Source organism: Strongylocentrotus purpuratus, unplaced genomic scaffold (assembly GCF_000002235.5).
Source record: "Strongylocentrotus purpuratus isolate Spur 01 unplaced genomic scaffold, Spur_5.0 spur5_contig_818, whole genome shotgun sequence".
NCBI lineage: Eukaryota > Metazoa > Echinodermata > Echinoidea > Camarodonta > Strongylocentrotidae > Strongylocentrotus > Strongylocentrotus purpuratus.
Genome location: NW_022145522.1, coordinates 20,349 through 35,450, shown reverse-complemented (window position 1 = coordinate 35,450; position 15,102 = coordinate 20,349). Strand labels below are relative to the sequence as shown.

Below are 15,102 nucleotides of genomic sequence, written 5' to 3'. Positions count from 1 at the left end.
GAATTAGATTTATTGTGAAAATTGTATAAATAAGGAAAAATACCCCCCTCCCCCAAAAGAAAACAATTTTTTTTTTTTTTAAATGCATGTACAGGTACATGTATACATAATAATAATAATAATAATCCGTTCTTTTATATAGCGCTCTATACACAGATCCAACGAAGTGCCTAAGCGCTTTACAGATATATTATTACATATCCCTTACCTCCATTAATGATGGACACTCTTAATTTTTGTATTTATCATCAACAAAAGAGATAAAAGGGGTCTGACATATCACTTTACTTGGAACCAATTTCTGTCCATATCTCTTATTTTTTATTTTAGTTCATAAAATTAAAGGACAAAGCCGTTACTGCAGTTTTCAAACTACAATACTAAACTGAATGGAAATTTGGTTCTCTGGCCTGGGAACTTGTAATTATTTATGATAACTTTAACAAAAATCTAATGCAGTCTTCAGTCAATGTGATTCTGAATGGTTTAAAGTCTTGTTGCATTTGACTTTGAGAGGCTTGTTCAACTGCATTCAAAATTGTGTACTGCTAAGTCAAAGTGTTAAACAAAAATAACAACAAAATCGATAAATTCCATTGACAATAATTACAACAACAAAAAACTCTGTTCTAGGTTCTCATATTACTAATGCCTGCTAAATAAACTTAGTTTGCTTTTCATAGGTGATTTCTTAAAACAATAGAGATACCACCAGTGTTCGTTAATGGTATACAACACTATCAGTTATAATTTACCATTCACACATATTTAATTTATTGATACTTTCACAAAGATGGTAATACAAATAAAAACTGTTTCTTATAAAGCACTGTACTAGTTACAGTGTACCCATCTAAAGTGTTACAGTAATATCACCCCAGTCACTAGATTCTGTTACGATTCTCCAAATTACAGTGTGCACACTCTCCACTCCCTTGGGAACATCCCAGCCAGTTGCTCTTTTACGAGCACACACACGCAAATCCAACCACATTATCGTTCGCATCCTACCGGGTACCCATTTAACACCTGGATTGAGAGGAGCAATGTAGATGAAATGACTTGCTCAAAGACATAAATGCTGAGCAGGGGATTGAACCCACAACCTTTCCATTCCGAGTTTAGTGATTGTGCCATTCGTCTACGACATCTTTATTGGAGAATGCAGGGTAGAAAATTTACTAACAGAGCTACTATCTAGTTCCAGTATTTTATGGTTTACAAATCGGAAGTGATAGAGGGGGGGGGGGGGGGGGGTGAGGTCTGGAATATTTGTTTTACATTACTATGCAACTAAAAGGAAAGCCAATCTAGATAGCAAATAATTCTGAATGAAAGCAGAAGAATCACATTTATTACAAAAAAAGAGTTACCACAAGCTCTCTGGCATCTCTTTGGATTAACTGACAGACATTAATTGCAGAAACAGTAAGACTATTTTCTTCAAGTTGTGATCATACATATGGGACCTAAGATTAATGAATGGGAGAATTGTTTCAAAATACATCAAAATCCAAGGACTAAATTGCCAATTTTAGATTTACAGGTGTACATAGATTTAGACTCAATTAGATTCAATTTTCAAATCTATCATATGGATAATTTCTGTCAAACTTTCACCAGTCTTTTCTCTTGTTTTTCTGCCTTAATTCCCACTTCCCACAGCACATAATCAGTTTGTTACCAAATAGATGGAGCCCACAAGTGTATTAATCAGTAAAACATGTCTTGCTCTTGATATAAGGGATTCTATGTGGCTACACTGTATTCAAAATATGAGCTTCAAATATTCATTTTACAATTTATAGATGTTCTAATTTAGATATATTCTCATTAAATAGTAAAACATCTTGCTGAATAGACTACTTAACGCACTTTAAAAAACGGCGCCAAGGACCTCAAGCCCGACTTCGGCTCCATGCACGTCCTATATGCTGAGTTTTATGTTATTCTTTATTTCTTCATGCTCCTTAACAATTTTTTAAAGGTTGATCTCATACATTCTAGCTGTAAACAAATTATTTTTCAGGTGATTGGTACAATTTAAGTGTATACGCATGTACATGAATGTGCTGTAGAAATGATGATAATAAAATCCGACTCGACTACTGCTACTACTACAACTACTTCTACTACTACCAGGGGCGGATCCAGGCCCCCCCCCCCCCCCCCTCCTGGCCTCAAAAATATATATTTTTTAAAGATGGTAACATTAATTTTACCTTTAAAAAAAAAGAAAAAAGATGCCCCCTCAGGGGAAAAAAGCTCCATACCCCCCCCCCCCAGTGAAAATGAATTCCTAATCAAATTATGGAAATGCAAGCATAGCCATTACTTTAAACAAACAGAACTTTCTCATTCCTGGCTCATTTTTCCTGATTGAGGTGTCATATGAAATGGCAGAAAATGAACTTTCTAGAAATGTAATTTTCTCTTTGAAATTCAGATACCTCCCACCAAATGATTTTTGGTACCCTCTCTTCAAATTGTTTTTAATCACTCATGCATGAAATATGAATCATATGAGTTGCATCAAATGAAAGAGGATAAGCTTTACAAATATATGTTACATTTATTACGGTAATTATAATGGTCCTTAAGTTATATGATAAAACATCAATAATTCTCGGTTTCGTTTTTTCTGGGACGCACTGTAGAATTTATTTATTTCATTTTCTGAGCTTTTCCCTCAATAATAATTTGGAACTTTCCATATTTCTCTAACTCAATTTTGAAAAGTCAAAGAAAGATAGTGAACACATCTTCTCTTAATTTGGAATAGACTTCAAAACATAGACCTAGGCCTTTCAATAATTTTGAGCGCAGATGTCATCAAAATTGTAAGTTAAAAGTGGCATCAACTGATTGTATAATATTTTGCCTTGCAAAATATGCAATTATCATCACAAAAAGCGATTTGATTGATAGCTTTTTGTGATAAATCAGCTGGAAACCCCCATGGCCATGCGAAAAGCAAGGTCTCGTTGTTTTCGTGAGTTGCAGCGCGAACACGAATTCGACATTAAATGTTTAGATCATGATATCTCCGGAATTCTTTGACTTTTGTCTTTGAGTTTGGTAATAAATTTTCTACTGTTGGCCTACTGTAGACTAGCTTCTGTCGTACTGAGCTGAGTTGCACCAATTTGTAATAACAAACTTTGCCGTCAATTTGGTAATAGTCTATTTGAAATAAATATATTTGTGTAGGTCTAGATCTAGATCTAGAATATGACTGTGAAATCATGAATCAAATATTACATTTTCTAAAATTTAAAATATCTGCAAACGTGGACTTTGGTAACTCTATCACTAAAATATCAGTAGGGTCTAGACTAGACCGAATTTTCCGTCTCTTTCGTTCGTTAGCCTCTTATTGGGCTAGGGTCGGCTCTCTCTTTAGAGACGGAAACCGTCTATACACATTCCCTTGATAACGCCACGGCCATTTCAGGTCGTAGCGTTTTGCCCCCAAAATCCCCCAAAATGTCATTTTACCTCGTGCATATCCACATGTAAATTAGGCCTAGATCTAGGCTATAATACATCGGTTCCACTTAACAACTTGACTGAAATAATCAGTTTAATAGTCCCTTTTTAGGAAATTATGGGTCAAAATCGAAATCCATTTTGAAAATCTTTTTCAACATGGATTTCGATTTTGACCCATAAATTCCTAAAAAGGGACTATTAAACTGATTATTTCAGTCAAGTTGGTAAGTGGAACTGATTTATTATTATAGCCTAGGCCTAATTTACAATATAACATGCACGAGGTAAAATGACATTTTGGGGGATTTTGGGGGCAAAACGCTACGACCTGAAATGGCCGTGGCGTTATCAAGGGAATGTGTATAGACGGTTTCCGTCTCTAAAGAGAGAGCCGGCCGACCCTACCCCAATAAGAGGCTAACGAACGAAAGAGACGGAAAATTCGGTCTAGGTCTAGATCTAGACCTATCATTGTCAATCATAAAAGAATTTTTCAGGATAGATCTAGATTCTAGGTCTACAAACTAATTATTTTCGCGTTCTATAATCTCCAGAAAGTACAACACAAATTTACAAGGATTTACATTATATCACAACATGTATGATGTGATGTACCATCCCTAACCTTGGCGGCGGGTAAAGGGCGGGGTTATGGCTCGATCAATCAAGTTCCAATGCCCCCCTTCAATTCAGCTGCGTGCAACGGTAACTCGAGGGAACTTCGCCCGTGCGCTCGGCGGACGGAGCTCCCTGGCATTGGCCTTGACTTGGGTTAAATGTCACAGCACCGTTCCTTGAATAACAGAATAACAACAGAAAATAAAGATAGAGAGTGCCAAATCTACCATTTAAAGAAACAACAAAACTTACCTTTTCCGTATTGAAGGTTATTCGTATGATTTCACGCGTCTGGAATGAGTAAATGATCGAAACATGTTTTTTTCAGGATACATCCTCGTTACAGGGATAGCAACGATAAATAAAGTCGTCTCCTATTTCTTTATATCATTTGTAGATTTATAATTAATTATTTACTATAAATCCGATTTTATTAATATTTTAATGATTTATAAAAATATTTTATTGAACTAAAAGAAGTTTTCAGATTATTTGAAAGCAGTGAACTAAAATAATTTAAAAGATCATGAAACGAAACGAATAAGACTGAACGAGGCCAGGTTATAAGCTGTCCACAAATTTGTCAAAATGGCTTCTCAAATGATGAACGTTTTTCGCCGTCAATTTTCTACTTCATTGACAAGGAGATCGACAGCAACAGCTCATGGCCCGGCAGCGGAAGATGCAGCAGGTATAAAATATGAAACTAATGTTTGTATATGTATTTTGAATTGTTAAATTTTGTGGTTTTCTGTCGGCTGTATTGATGGTGTTCTTGTTGTGCATAAAATTACCTAGCATTCATTCTATGCGGAACCGGCTACTCTACGCCACGGTATGGCCAGCGCCAGTCGCGGCCATGACGTTGTCTATGCTTTGTCACGTAGCCTAAAATTCTATGAGACTAAGGCAAGCCTTATTCCCCAAGGGCTTGATGATAATGTAAAATATGATATTGATATCACCAAGCCTTAACTGGTCCCCATAGATCTAGACCTGCGCAGCTGAGGCGGGTAAACAAACCCTAAATTAAAAAACAGATTTTGACCCGTAACTCCGGCGTGGCCGTGGAGATACCCTAGAGTAAAGGAGCCCGTAATCGACCAGCTCCCGTTTTCGGCCAATTGGTTGGATGCAAGGTAAAATCACTCTAAAATACATCGCATAATAGCATAACACATATCCCACACATACCATACCATGCCAGTGTCACTGAAGAACCACATTTGCAATGGAAAATATATCCTAAAATATCACATTTTAGCGATGTAATCGCCGGTCCCACTACCCAAATCTGAAAAATCGAGTATCTTACGCGTGTCTGTAAGAAATATGGGTACCATAAAATGAGCTTTATTTCAAGTATTTTTCAGATTTAAAGCCCGATTTTGTGCTAGTCGCAAGCTCAAAAGTATGTCATCACATGTATTAAATCAATGCAGCCGCACACCGCGACGCACACACGATATCTCTGTCTAATTCAGATTCCAACTTCCGATCACCGCTGTGCCTGTCTTCGGCCAGGCGAGCACCAGGGAGCTCCGGCGTGGGATACCTGTTCGCCCGCTTGTGCTGTACATCAGCGCGGAAACGCACGGCGCGCGCGAGCGCTTCCTATTGACTTTGTACATGCGGCCGTAAACTGAAACGCTCGGCCGATAACGGGCTCCAAAACAGTGAAAATTGAAATGAATATTGTCATGGCAATTCGTGATTTTTTTCTGGGATTCTTTTTTTGTTTAAATAATAATAATATTTGCTTCATGATTTGAACAAGAAATGATAATAAATAGGAAGTAAAGAGTCCTAAAAATAGGATTTTGTCTTAAGTGGCCGAAAACGGGCTCCTTTACTCTACTAGAAGTAGGGTGTCTGATCGCGCACCCAATGTTGTGTGCTAAAACCCTTCCCATAGAGATTGTACGCTTCCCTATGTGGTCTACGTGCATTGCGCGACCATCCAAAATTGGTCAATGATTTTATGAAAAAATTTGAAATTCAAACCTTAATAACAAATGATCCTGAAGGTGAAACTCAATAAATGAGGTATCATATGAAAGAGCAGGTTTTTCTCCATATTCCCCATCGGGGGCCACCCCCAGAATTCTAAAAAGATCTTGGTCAAAACAGCGATTGAAATGTTGTTTGCATCCTAGCTCCAAAATTTGCCACTTTCCTGAGCTCCCGCCCCGCGGCTTAAGCAGGGCTAGACGTAAGGATAATATCCAGATGCTTTTTTTTCGCTAGCCCCAAGGGATCATTTGTTATAACAGTTTGAAAATACCCTTCCCACATTTTTGGAATCAGCTAATTAGGGAGGCGTGAGCTCCGCTCAGTCCAAACCATGGTTACATCGCGTAACATGTGCGCTTATAGTGAATGAAAGTATGGGTGGCCGTTCCCGCCATAGAACCCGGAAGTGAATACACGTTGTAGTCAATGGCAATATCGCGGAGACAGTCTCCGCGATATTGCCATTGACTACAACGTGTATTCACTTCCGGGTTCTATGGCGGGAACGGCCACCCATACTAGTCAATGGCACATATCGCGTAGACAGCGTGGCTCAAGCTTGCAAGTCGCGCATTGGCTGAGCAACTTGCGTACGATATGCATACGCTTGCATATCGCGCGATACAGCTGTTTGGCTAAATTTAGCAAAACAACATAACTCTGCGTGTACGTCTTTTTCGTCGATTCTGAGCAAAATGCTATGAATATTTCAGCGTTTTGAAGGGGCTGTATCTTTTGATAGAAACATCGGCGAGACTTGAAATTCGAAATGTATTATTCTGATAACATTTTTAATTCAAATATCAAACAAAAATGGTGAAAAACGATCCCAAATTGAAAATTGAAAAATCGTTCAGACACCCTACTAGAAGTCTAGATCTAGATCTAGTAAAACATAGTCTACCCAAAATGAAATAAATATTCATTAAATGTCCAAAAAAAGATCATGAGTTAAAAATCGTAAGTTTTTTACCTGTTTCGTGTCAGTTTTCTTGTTATTTTGGAGTATTTTTCGGATAAACGTTGATATTACTAGTATATGGTGGTGTGACCAAAGTTCGCTATCTCAAAAAATCAGTAAGATTTCGAAAATCTGATATCACCAATGGAAAGAGGAACGTAAAATTACCCAGAAACGAAATTTTCTTTAGAATGGGGTGTGAAATTATGAAAATATTGACAAAAGATTGGCAAATTTTGCAGTCTTTTGCGTCACCGAATTTTTAGATCGCGATATCTCAGAAATCCTTTGACGATACATTTTTCTAGTTGAACCGAATTGTAGTAAACAACTTTGCCATCCATTTGGTAATAATTAAAATAAATAAATTTGTGTATAATATGAGAAATCATAGATCGAATATCACATTTTGTAATATGTTCTAAAATGTCCGCGAACTTTGGTCACCCCTTCATACACTTTTTCACAGGTTTCACGGCAAACCGCGTCGCTGCACAATACAAGTACATACCAATGGTGGGTTGCGGGCAGGCGCCTGTGTGAAGTTAACTACCGTAATGAGGATCTGAGGATCGATTTTCTTGATGCATTTTTACATTGACTTTGTACAGAGACTTTCACGTTTAATATGAGCGATAAATCCTTGGGAAGACGGACAACCCATAAAGTAGACGGTTAACTGGGGTTATTTTCTTACACGGAATCCATGTTTTGCATCGCCAGCGACCAGCTCCAGCTCAGGAAGCCAAAAACCTGCGGAGCGCCGATGACAAAAAATGCAGACGATCCTTATTTTTGAGGACGCATTTCTAGTCCGTGTTTACGAGGATATCCTCGTAAACGCCGACAAAATGCATCGTAAAAGATGAGGAACGTCCGCATATTTTCCAGACATTTTTTTTTATTTAAGCTTTATTTAAGCTTTATTTATTATTATTATCATCTAGATTACAGATCACACAGAAAATCATCTATCAAAATTGAATGGGGTTATGATTTCTTTTTCTTTCTCATGAATTTAGTGATGCAAATGTGATTTTGGTCCTACATGTCTATCTTTATTTTTCTTCTAATTTTTCTCCAATTTTCTCTCCCTGTTCTTTCCCAAGGACATGGTTATATACCATAATTACCTTTTGCTACTTTGGTAAGGTGAGGCACAATAAATTTGCCAACAAAAAACTATAAAATATTAAAGAAATTTCTTGTTTTTCTTTTCTTAGGTTCTGCCAAGACGTGGAAGTACATGTCTTTCCTGGTAGCGATTCCAGGAGTGATATTCTGCATGGTGAATGCTTACAAAGGAGAAATGGAACACAAGGCTCATTTTGCCGCTCACAAGCCTGAGTTTCATGCATACACACATCTTAGGATTAGGACAAAGGTAAGTCATATTTCATGAAGGGTCCTGGGTAGTGTTTCAAAAAGACTAAGATCGACTTTGAGTTGGACTTAACTATGGCAGGCCGTTCATGCCATTATTTTCTCTCATTATTTACTGGCATTGGTTTCTCAAGGTACGTACCAATCGTGGTCACAAACCTACAGAATTTACATTTTTTGATAGTTCATTATTGTAGGAAAAAATATTATCTAAAGATTTTAATTGAGAGGCCAATGGTGAGAGCAACCAGTGGCATGAATGGCCTGCCATAGTTAAGTCCAACTTAAAGGGGAAGTCCAACCTGAAATTAAGTTAGTTTTAATAGGAGTAGAAAAATGAGAGAAACAAGTCAGTGAAAGTTTGAGCAAATTCCGATTAAAAATAAGGAAGTTAGGATTTTTTAAGTTGTGATCAATCAAACACAAATTGGCAACTCTATGACGTATCATGCGAGCTCAACTTCCATTTGCTCAGTACTAAAAAAATCTAAAATTTTCATTTTCCCTCAAGAAAAATTTCAACCATACATGCACCCTAAATATAATAATTGCAAATATGTTTCTATACTGCCCCTGCAAGGAACAAATATATATTTCGTCATCAATAACGAAGAAAACATGATTTTATGGAATATTATGCACAAAGCAAATGAAGGAGAGCTCGTATAATAAGTCACAGAGTTGCCAATTTGTATTTGATTGATCACAACTTCAATAATTCATAACTTTCTTATTTTCATTCAGAATTTGCTCAAACTTTCACTCACCTGATTTTCTTATTATTCTGCCTCTATCGAAACAAACTTATTTTGGGGGTGGACTTTCCCTTTAAAATCGATCTTAGTCTTTGTGAAACACCCCCAAGGACCCTGTTTCAAAAAATGTTGTTATCAATAACAAATGCTAAAATTCTATGACAAGTTAGCTCTCAGCCAATCAGAAGGCACAATTTTAGTAGCTTATAACAGTTATTGTAAACAAGTTTTATGAAACAGGGACTAGGTTGAACTTAGTAGGGTCTGTATGCATAATTCTTAGAGATAATGTTGAAATTTTGAAATGGTTGTGGAGGGGTTCTGGCCCTAAATTTGGGGCACTCGTGTGTCCTGGATGCTGTATAATGTTGAGCTCTTCTTCCATGGTTGAAATTTATAGGGGATCTCTACCGTATAGCATCATGTTGGTTTAAACCTGAACATTGAGAGAAACACTGACAGTTTTAGGAATTAAGGTTGATCAAAAACTAAGAGGAAGATTTGTGTTTTACCTTTCAAGCACCTCTCCCATTCGTTCTGTAGTAAAATCATAGAATTTTCCTTTGATCAGTAAAAAATTAATAATATCAGAAAAGTCAAGGCTTGTCTCCGCTAGTCTTTTTGATTCCAAAAACTTGTATTCATGTATTTTAGAAGAAATTTTCTATATTAGATCTGTTTAGAAGACATGTAACGGTAATCTTTTGTTTTGCTTCATCATACAAATCAGTGTTTAAAAGGTACTTCTTTGTTTGTAGAAGCTCTTTTGGAATTTTCTAGAGTAATAGTGGAATTTTTCACAGTGACCCTTTTATCTTTATATTTCTCCCAAAGCTATGCAGAGCTATATCTTTCATTGCTCTATCTTTCATTGCTCTTATGTATTTTTGTTTCCACTATAAAGGTGACTTGGCAAACAAAAATATATAAAAAGCAGACATGTTTACACTAGCATTGACATATCTTGATTTGTTTTTTTTCCTTTCATTTCATTTGTAGTCCTTCCCATGGGGAGACGGCAACCATTCGCTCTTCCACAACGTTGAGTCCAACGCACTCCCAGAGGGTTATGAAGAAGAATAATTCCACCGCCTCTGAAGATGTCTAGATTCCTCATCTATTCTTATTGTTGTATTAAGAGATATGCATTTGAAAGCTGTGAATATTAAAGTTGTTTGGAACAGACTTTCCCATTAGATCTGGCTTTGATGTGTCATTTTGCACCACAGAAATGCTTTGGAATGAATACCAATTTAGACTACAGTGCTGTTGTATATGAACAAGAATCCAAACTAATTTGTTAATATCGACCCGCCCAATTACAATTTGCCGTAAATCTTCTTCATGGTTTCTTTGCTCATTCATTGAAGGCATATTTGAAACATGTATGAAATAGCAAAGAGTGAACATACCAGTATTCACTTTTAATGGGATGTTTAATGTCAGCATGAAAAGAAGAAACAACAAAATAATCTCTGTCCTTCTAGTTCTTTCTACTTTAAATTAATCTCAGGATTTCCCTGAATTGATTTGTTTCAATATGAACAGCTGTAATCGTATGCATTGATAACTGCAATCTATGTATGATATATATTGAAGCACTTTGTCACCAAACTTTGCTGTTGGATATTAAAGTGTGAATTATTTAGAAACTTACGGAAGTCTTGTTGTCTTTTATTCCGTCCTTGCATGTATTTTAATCATTTCTCTTATTTTTTAATACAGCTGAGGGCATCTTGGGCTTGGCATATGCTAGAATTTTCTGTCTGTTTTTGCTATTTGAGTTTCAATGAACCTAAACTTCAAGATTTGTTCTTCTTTTCTGGAAGAAAAGGAAGTTGGTACGTTTCAAACAAAATCTTTAGAATTAGACTCTTTGTTTTTGCTTTAATTCATGTACTACATGTAATTGGTCTTTTAGTTATAATAATAATAATCTTTAATGGTCTACTCCAAATTGTATTAAACCGAAAGGGAGATGATTGAATAAAATAGGTGTTGGCTTGTTTTAGCAATGTGTACCGGGCCTACCTACATGAACAGTGTGTTGGCGAAGCATTTGTTAGTATGAGTAATAAATGAAAGTGCCTTGAGTGTGAGTGGTATTCTGTCTTCAGGCCAAGTAAAATTAATTTCTGATTTTTCATCCATATTTCATGTTTTTCAAATGAGGAGCGGATTCAATATTACTGATATTTATCCAGCAATTACAAATGCTTAATCACCCCATGTCCGACTACATGGGCTCAGAACATGGTTGTACTACGATAAGGATCTGTTGCCATGAAAATGTGAGTGAAAAAAAAAAAAAACAAGAATCTGACGGGGATGTAACCAGGAATGAATGTTACTTGGCTTTGTGTACATGAGTTCTCAGTCAAATTGGTGCAGCATGAAACAAGGTGTGAAAATAAATTGATATAGTTTATAAGATGTCCTCTTGTTGCTTAAACATACTTTCTCTCACCATCAATTTTATTTCTTCTCTTTAAGTTGTATCCTTATTGCATTTATAAACCTTAACTTTTAGTATCGTTTGTTTCTTCCATTGTATCAATATTTAACCATCCTGCCATGTGTCATATTTAAGCTCTCTCAACTTGTACTGCTCTACCGGTACTTCTTTGCTATCTCTCACCTTCATTCATTCAGTCCTTCCATTAAACAGTTAGCGTGCATTTGGAAAAAAAACTATGTATTTCTATCTTTCCTACTGCCTTCAGTATTCATTCCAAAAAAAGAAATCACTTTAAAATATCTTAAAACAACAAACACTAAAACACAAATCTTGCAAAATTGAATTCATTTATTTTTAGAAAAGTTGTGACAATAATCATCTTTGTACAATTACACATATCAAGATTCATGAAAAATAGTTCACATTCATTTAAAAATGCACAAAATTATAACATGATTAGGCCCTCAAGGCTCTGTGCAAGAATAAAAACATCTGCAGAAATCTGAATGCATCATAATAAATCAATTCCTATTTCTATAGTCAATCAAGATGAAAGAATCGTAAAATAGGGGTGTGCAATTCCTAACAATCTTCTTTTTATTACACCCACATTTCGACAACACAATTGCTGCACTTGTTCTAAAATCAAATGTGGAGAAGAGGACAATCACTTTTCTGCACACCATATTGAGTTGCTGTTAACAAAAATTAAGACTAATTCTTAGCCCCAACAAATCCATCTTAAATGGAGCTAACACAAACCTTTTTTTAACTGTCCAGAATTCTAGTGAATACCTTTGGTATATGGAAGAGCTTTATACGTTACATATCTATATCCGTCTAGCAAATAGTTTGTTAAAGTTCTTTTGGACTATGGCCTATTAAACATTTTAAATCTGCACTGTCACCCAAGCAATACAATTAAATGTCTGGCAACATACTATCATCAGATTTGTTTACTTTGTAACTCTTTCATGTCCTCACCCCTGCTTCAAGGTCAAAGGTCACTAATTTTGCATGTCATTTTGGGGTGAACATACATGTAGGGCTGTAGTCAACATCATCTTTTATAAATTCCAACACAATTATTTAGACTTTGCATAATGAAGGCTTGTTCAGATTTAAAAATTTGTTTATGAACAGCAACGGTGCACAACAAAAGACTTGCACGTATGTATTGAGCTCTGTCTCATGAGAAGCGTAGTACACTTTACATCGTCATAACATAACGCCAAGGTTTTGAGGAGTCATGTCTGAACAAACCTTAAAGGTAAAGACCAGTATTGGAAACGCCCCAATTTCAAAAAATGAAATGGAAGCTCTCATTACCAATCATGTGAAAGAATATGTTTTGACTAATACATGATGATAAAAAATTTGCCGGGAAACCGCCTACTAATTCATATATTTGGTAAATTTGTTTCTCTCATGGTCTGTGAGAGATATAGGGTAGTCCCATATACATCTTTCTGTGTATAGTGCTTGTAACTTTATGAAGAATGGGCCAAATTTCTTATCATTTTGATGATTCCAGAACCTTGCAGATGCTAGATGCTAGATGATCAACCTTTTCTGATCGATTCCACAACGTTTCTTTCACAATGCAATCGCATGACCAGAACTGGTCTTTACCTTTAAGGGTAACAAAAAGAAGCCAAAGTATCAATGATTTAAGTACATTTATGAACAAACTGGTATTTGCATTTGAAGTATAAAAAATAGGCATAATAAAAACATTTTATGAATGTGTTAGAGACAACTGAAATAATGCGATACAATTCAAAGCAACTCGTCAGAGTTTGCAAAAGGAACACAAACTTGCCTTCGTTAAAAGGAAACGTAAAATTGTCTGCATCAAACTCAAACCATAGCACAAAGCTTATAAAAGTATTACTATCAGCAATGCAATGCCAGTGACACTACTCTCCATAGAGAAATAAAAGAATCTCTTACAAAATCAACTCTGACATGAAATGCTAATCAAAAGGTACCAATAAAAAAAGACTGAAATGTCACTAAGAAATAAATTGGTTTTGACATCACATTAGCACTTTTGTTGAGGCTGCATACCGGAAACTCAGTCAAGTCTGCATTTTTAAAAGTGGTTGCGTTTTTTATATGAAAGTCAAACGCTGTGAAATTTGAAGGTTTTGCAGACTCAGTTTGATGTTTAATAAGGGCGAATACAAAATATTACTCAATAATTGCTACTTTCCCAAACAAAGTATAAATAGGAGTATAAGATAACTTACATGAATGCAGTTGAGTAATGTTGCAGCAAAATACATAAACCAGAGAATATATCTTCAGGGAATATAATTGCTCATAAATAACAATTTTTGCAGCAGAGTAAAACCCAAAACTTTCACAACCTGTCGATGAGAGGTCAACACTAGAACTATCACTGTTTACTGTTATGTTTCTGAGTTGATAGATTTACCTTATTCATAATAGGTCATGATGATTATCTTGTTCACAATTGAGTAAAAATCACATACGCAAAATCATGTTCTCATAAAATACCAGGGAAAACGATCAATGGATACTTTACTGTGGAAGTGACACTCAGAACAAAAGTTGAATGTCAAATTGGTAATCTATCCACGTCTATAACAATGACTCTAGAACTTTAAAAATACAAATAAATGCTGCATGAATCTGCCAAATGAACTTTAAGAAATTTGGTAGATTGGGCCATGAAAAGATAATGTAATCCCGCATCTCAAACTGTGTTGGACCTTTGCTGTGTGTTTTTTTTTATACAATTTCCTTTTGCTGGCAAAAATGATACTTGATCAATAATACAGAACAAATTTTTCGAAAGTTCTCTTAAAAAGCAATTTGATGTTTCATTTGCAAAAAGAATTTAAGATAACCTTTTTAAGATACACAAGAGATCGTAAAGTCACCTATAAATGAATTTGATTACTTTTCTTGACTATTCTTCAGATTTCATAAGTCATATTTAGACATCCTCAGAGTAATACATAGCACCAGAAAGCAAATAATAACATTACAGCTTCTATAAATAGATATTTCTATTCTACAAAAAACGATTTACTCATGAACAAATTCTTAACCTTTTCATTCTATCCAGAAAATATTGCACTTATTTGTAACACATCATTTTACAATATAATAAAAATGAGCAATATATAATGAAATAATGCATCAATTGAGACTCCACTGCTCAAAACTACTTGAAGTCACAAATCTGACAACAGAGGATGTGATGATAATCAAAATATAAATTACCATACAGACAACATGATACAGTCAAACCTGCTTTAGTGACCACCTGTCTACAAAGACCAATTTTTTTTTGTTTCCCTTGAAAATGGTATATCATTAAAACATTTTGGGTGTTTCCCTTTGGTGGTCACTATAGACAGGTTTGACTGTATCAAAGAAAGTTGTACTGG

The 15,102-nt window shown here is 35.6% G+C and overlaps 1 protein-coding gene and 1 long non-coding RNA gene across 3 annotated transcripts in view; one reads left to right on the top strand and one right to left on the bottom strand.

The window, feature by feature from the left end:
- The window catches only part of LOC105442604, a 41,449-nt gene extending 36,975 nt beyond the window's left edge, over nucleotides 1-4,474 (bottom strand). For both annotated transcript variants that reach the window (XR_004063326.1, XR_004063327.1), the window contains exon 1: nucleotides 4,363-4,474. This is a non-coding gene — a long non-coding RNA (apoptosis-inducing factor 3). The remainder of the gene's footprint in view (nucleotides 1-4,362) is intronic.
- Nucleotides 4,475-4,659: 185 nt separating this feature from the next.
- Nucleotides 4,660-10,878, top strand: LOC585298 (cytochrome c oxidase subunit 6A, mitochondrial). The gene is made up of 3 exons (XM_030980204.1): nucleotides 4,660-4,801; nucleotides 8,308-8,468; nucleotides 10,222-10,878. Exons 1-3 carry the CDS (start codon nucleotides 4,699-4,701, stop codon nucleotides 10,303-10,305), a joined length of 348 nt encoding a protein of 115 aa, XP_030836064.1. The 5' UTR covers nucleotides 4,660-4,698; the 3' UTR covers nucleotides 10,306-10,878.
- The last annotated feature ends 4,224 nt before the right edge of the window (nucleotides 10,879-15,102 follow it).

Excerpts from the sequence above, each read along its gene's own strand:
- LOC585298 (XM_030980204.1), top strand. The coding sequence starts at position 4,699 with ATGGCTTCTCAAATGATGAACGTTTTTCGCCGTCAATTTTCTACTTCA. Across the intron at positions 4,802-8,307 it reads GGCAGCGGAAGATGCAGCAG|GTTCTGCCAAGACGTGGAAG; the intron begins GTATAAAATATG and ends TTCTTTTCTTAG. Across the intron at positions 8,469-10,221 it reads ATCTTAGGATTAGGACAAAG|TCCTTCCCATGGGGAGACGG; the intron begins GTAAGTCATATT and ends TTTCATTTGTAG.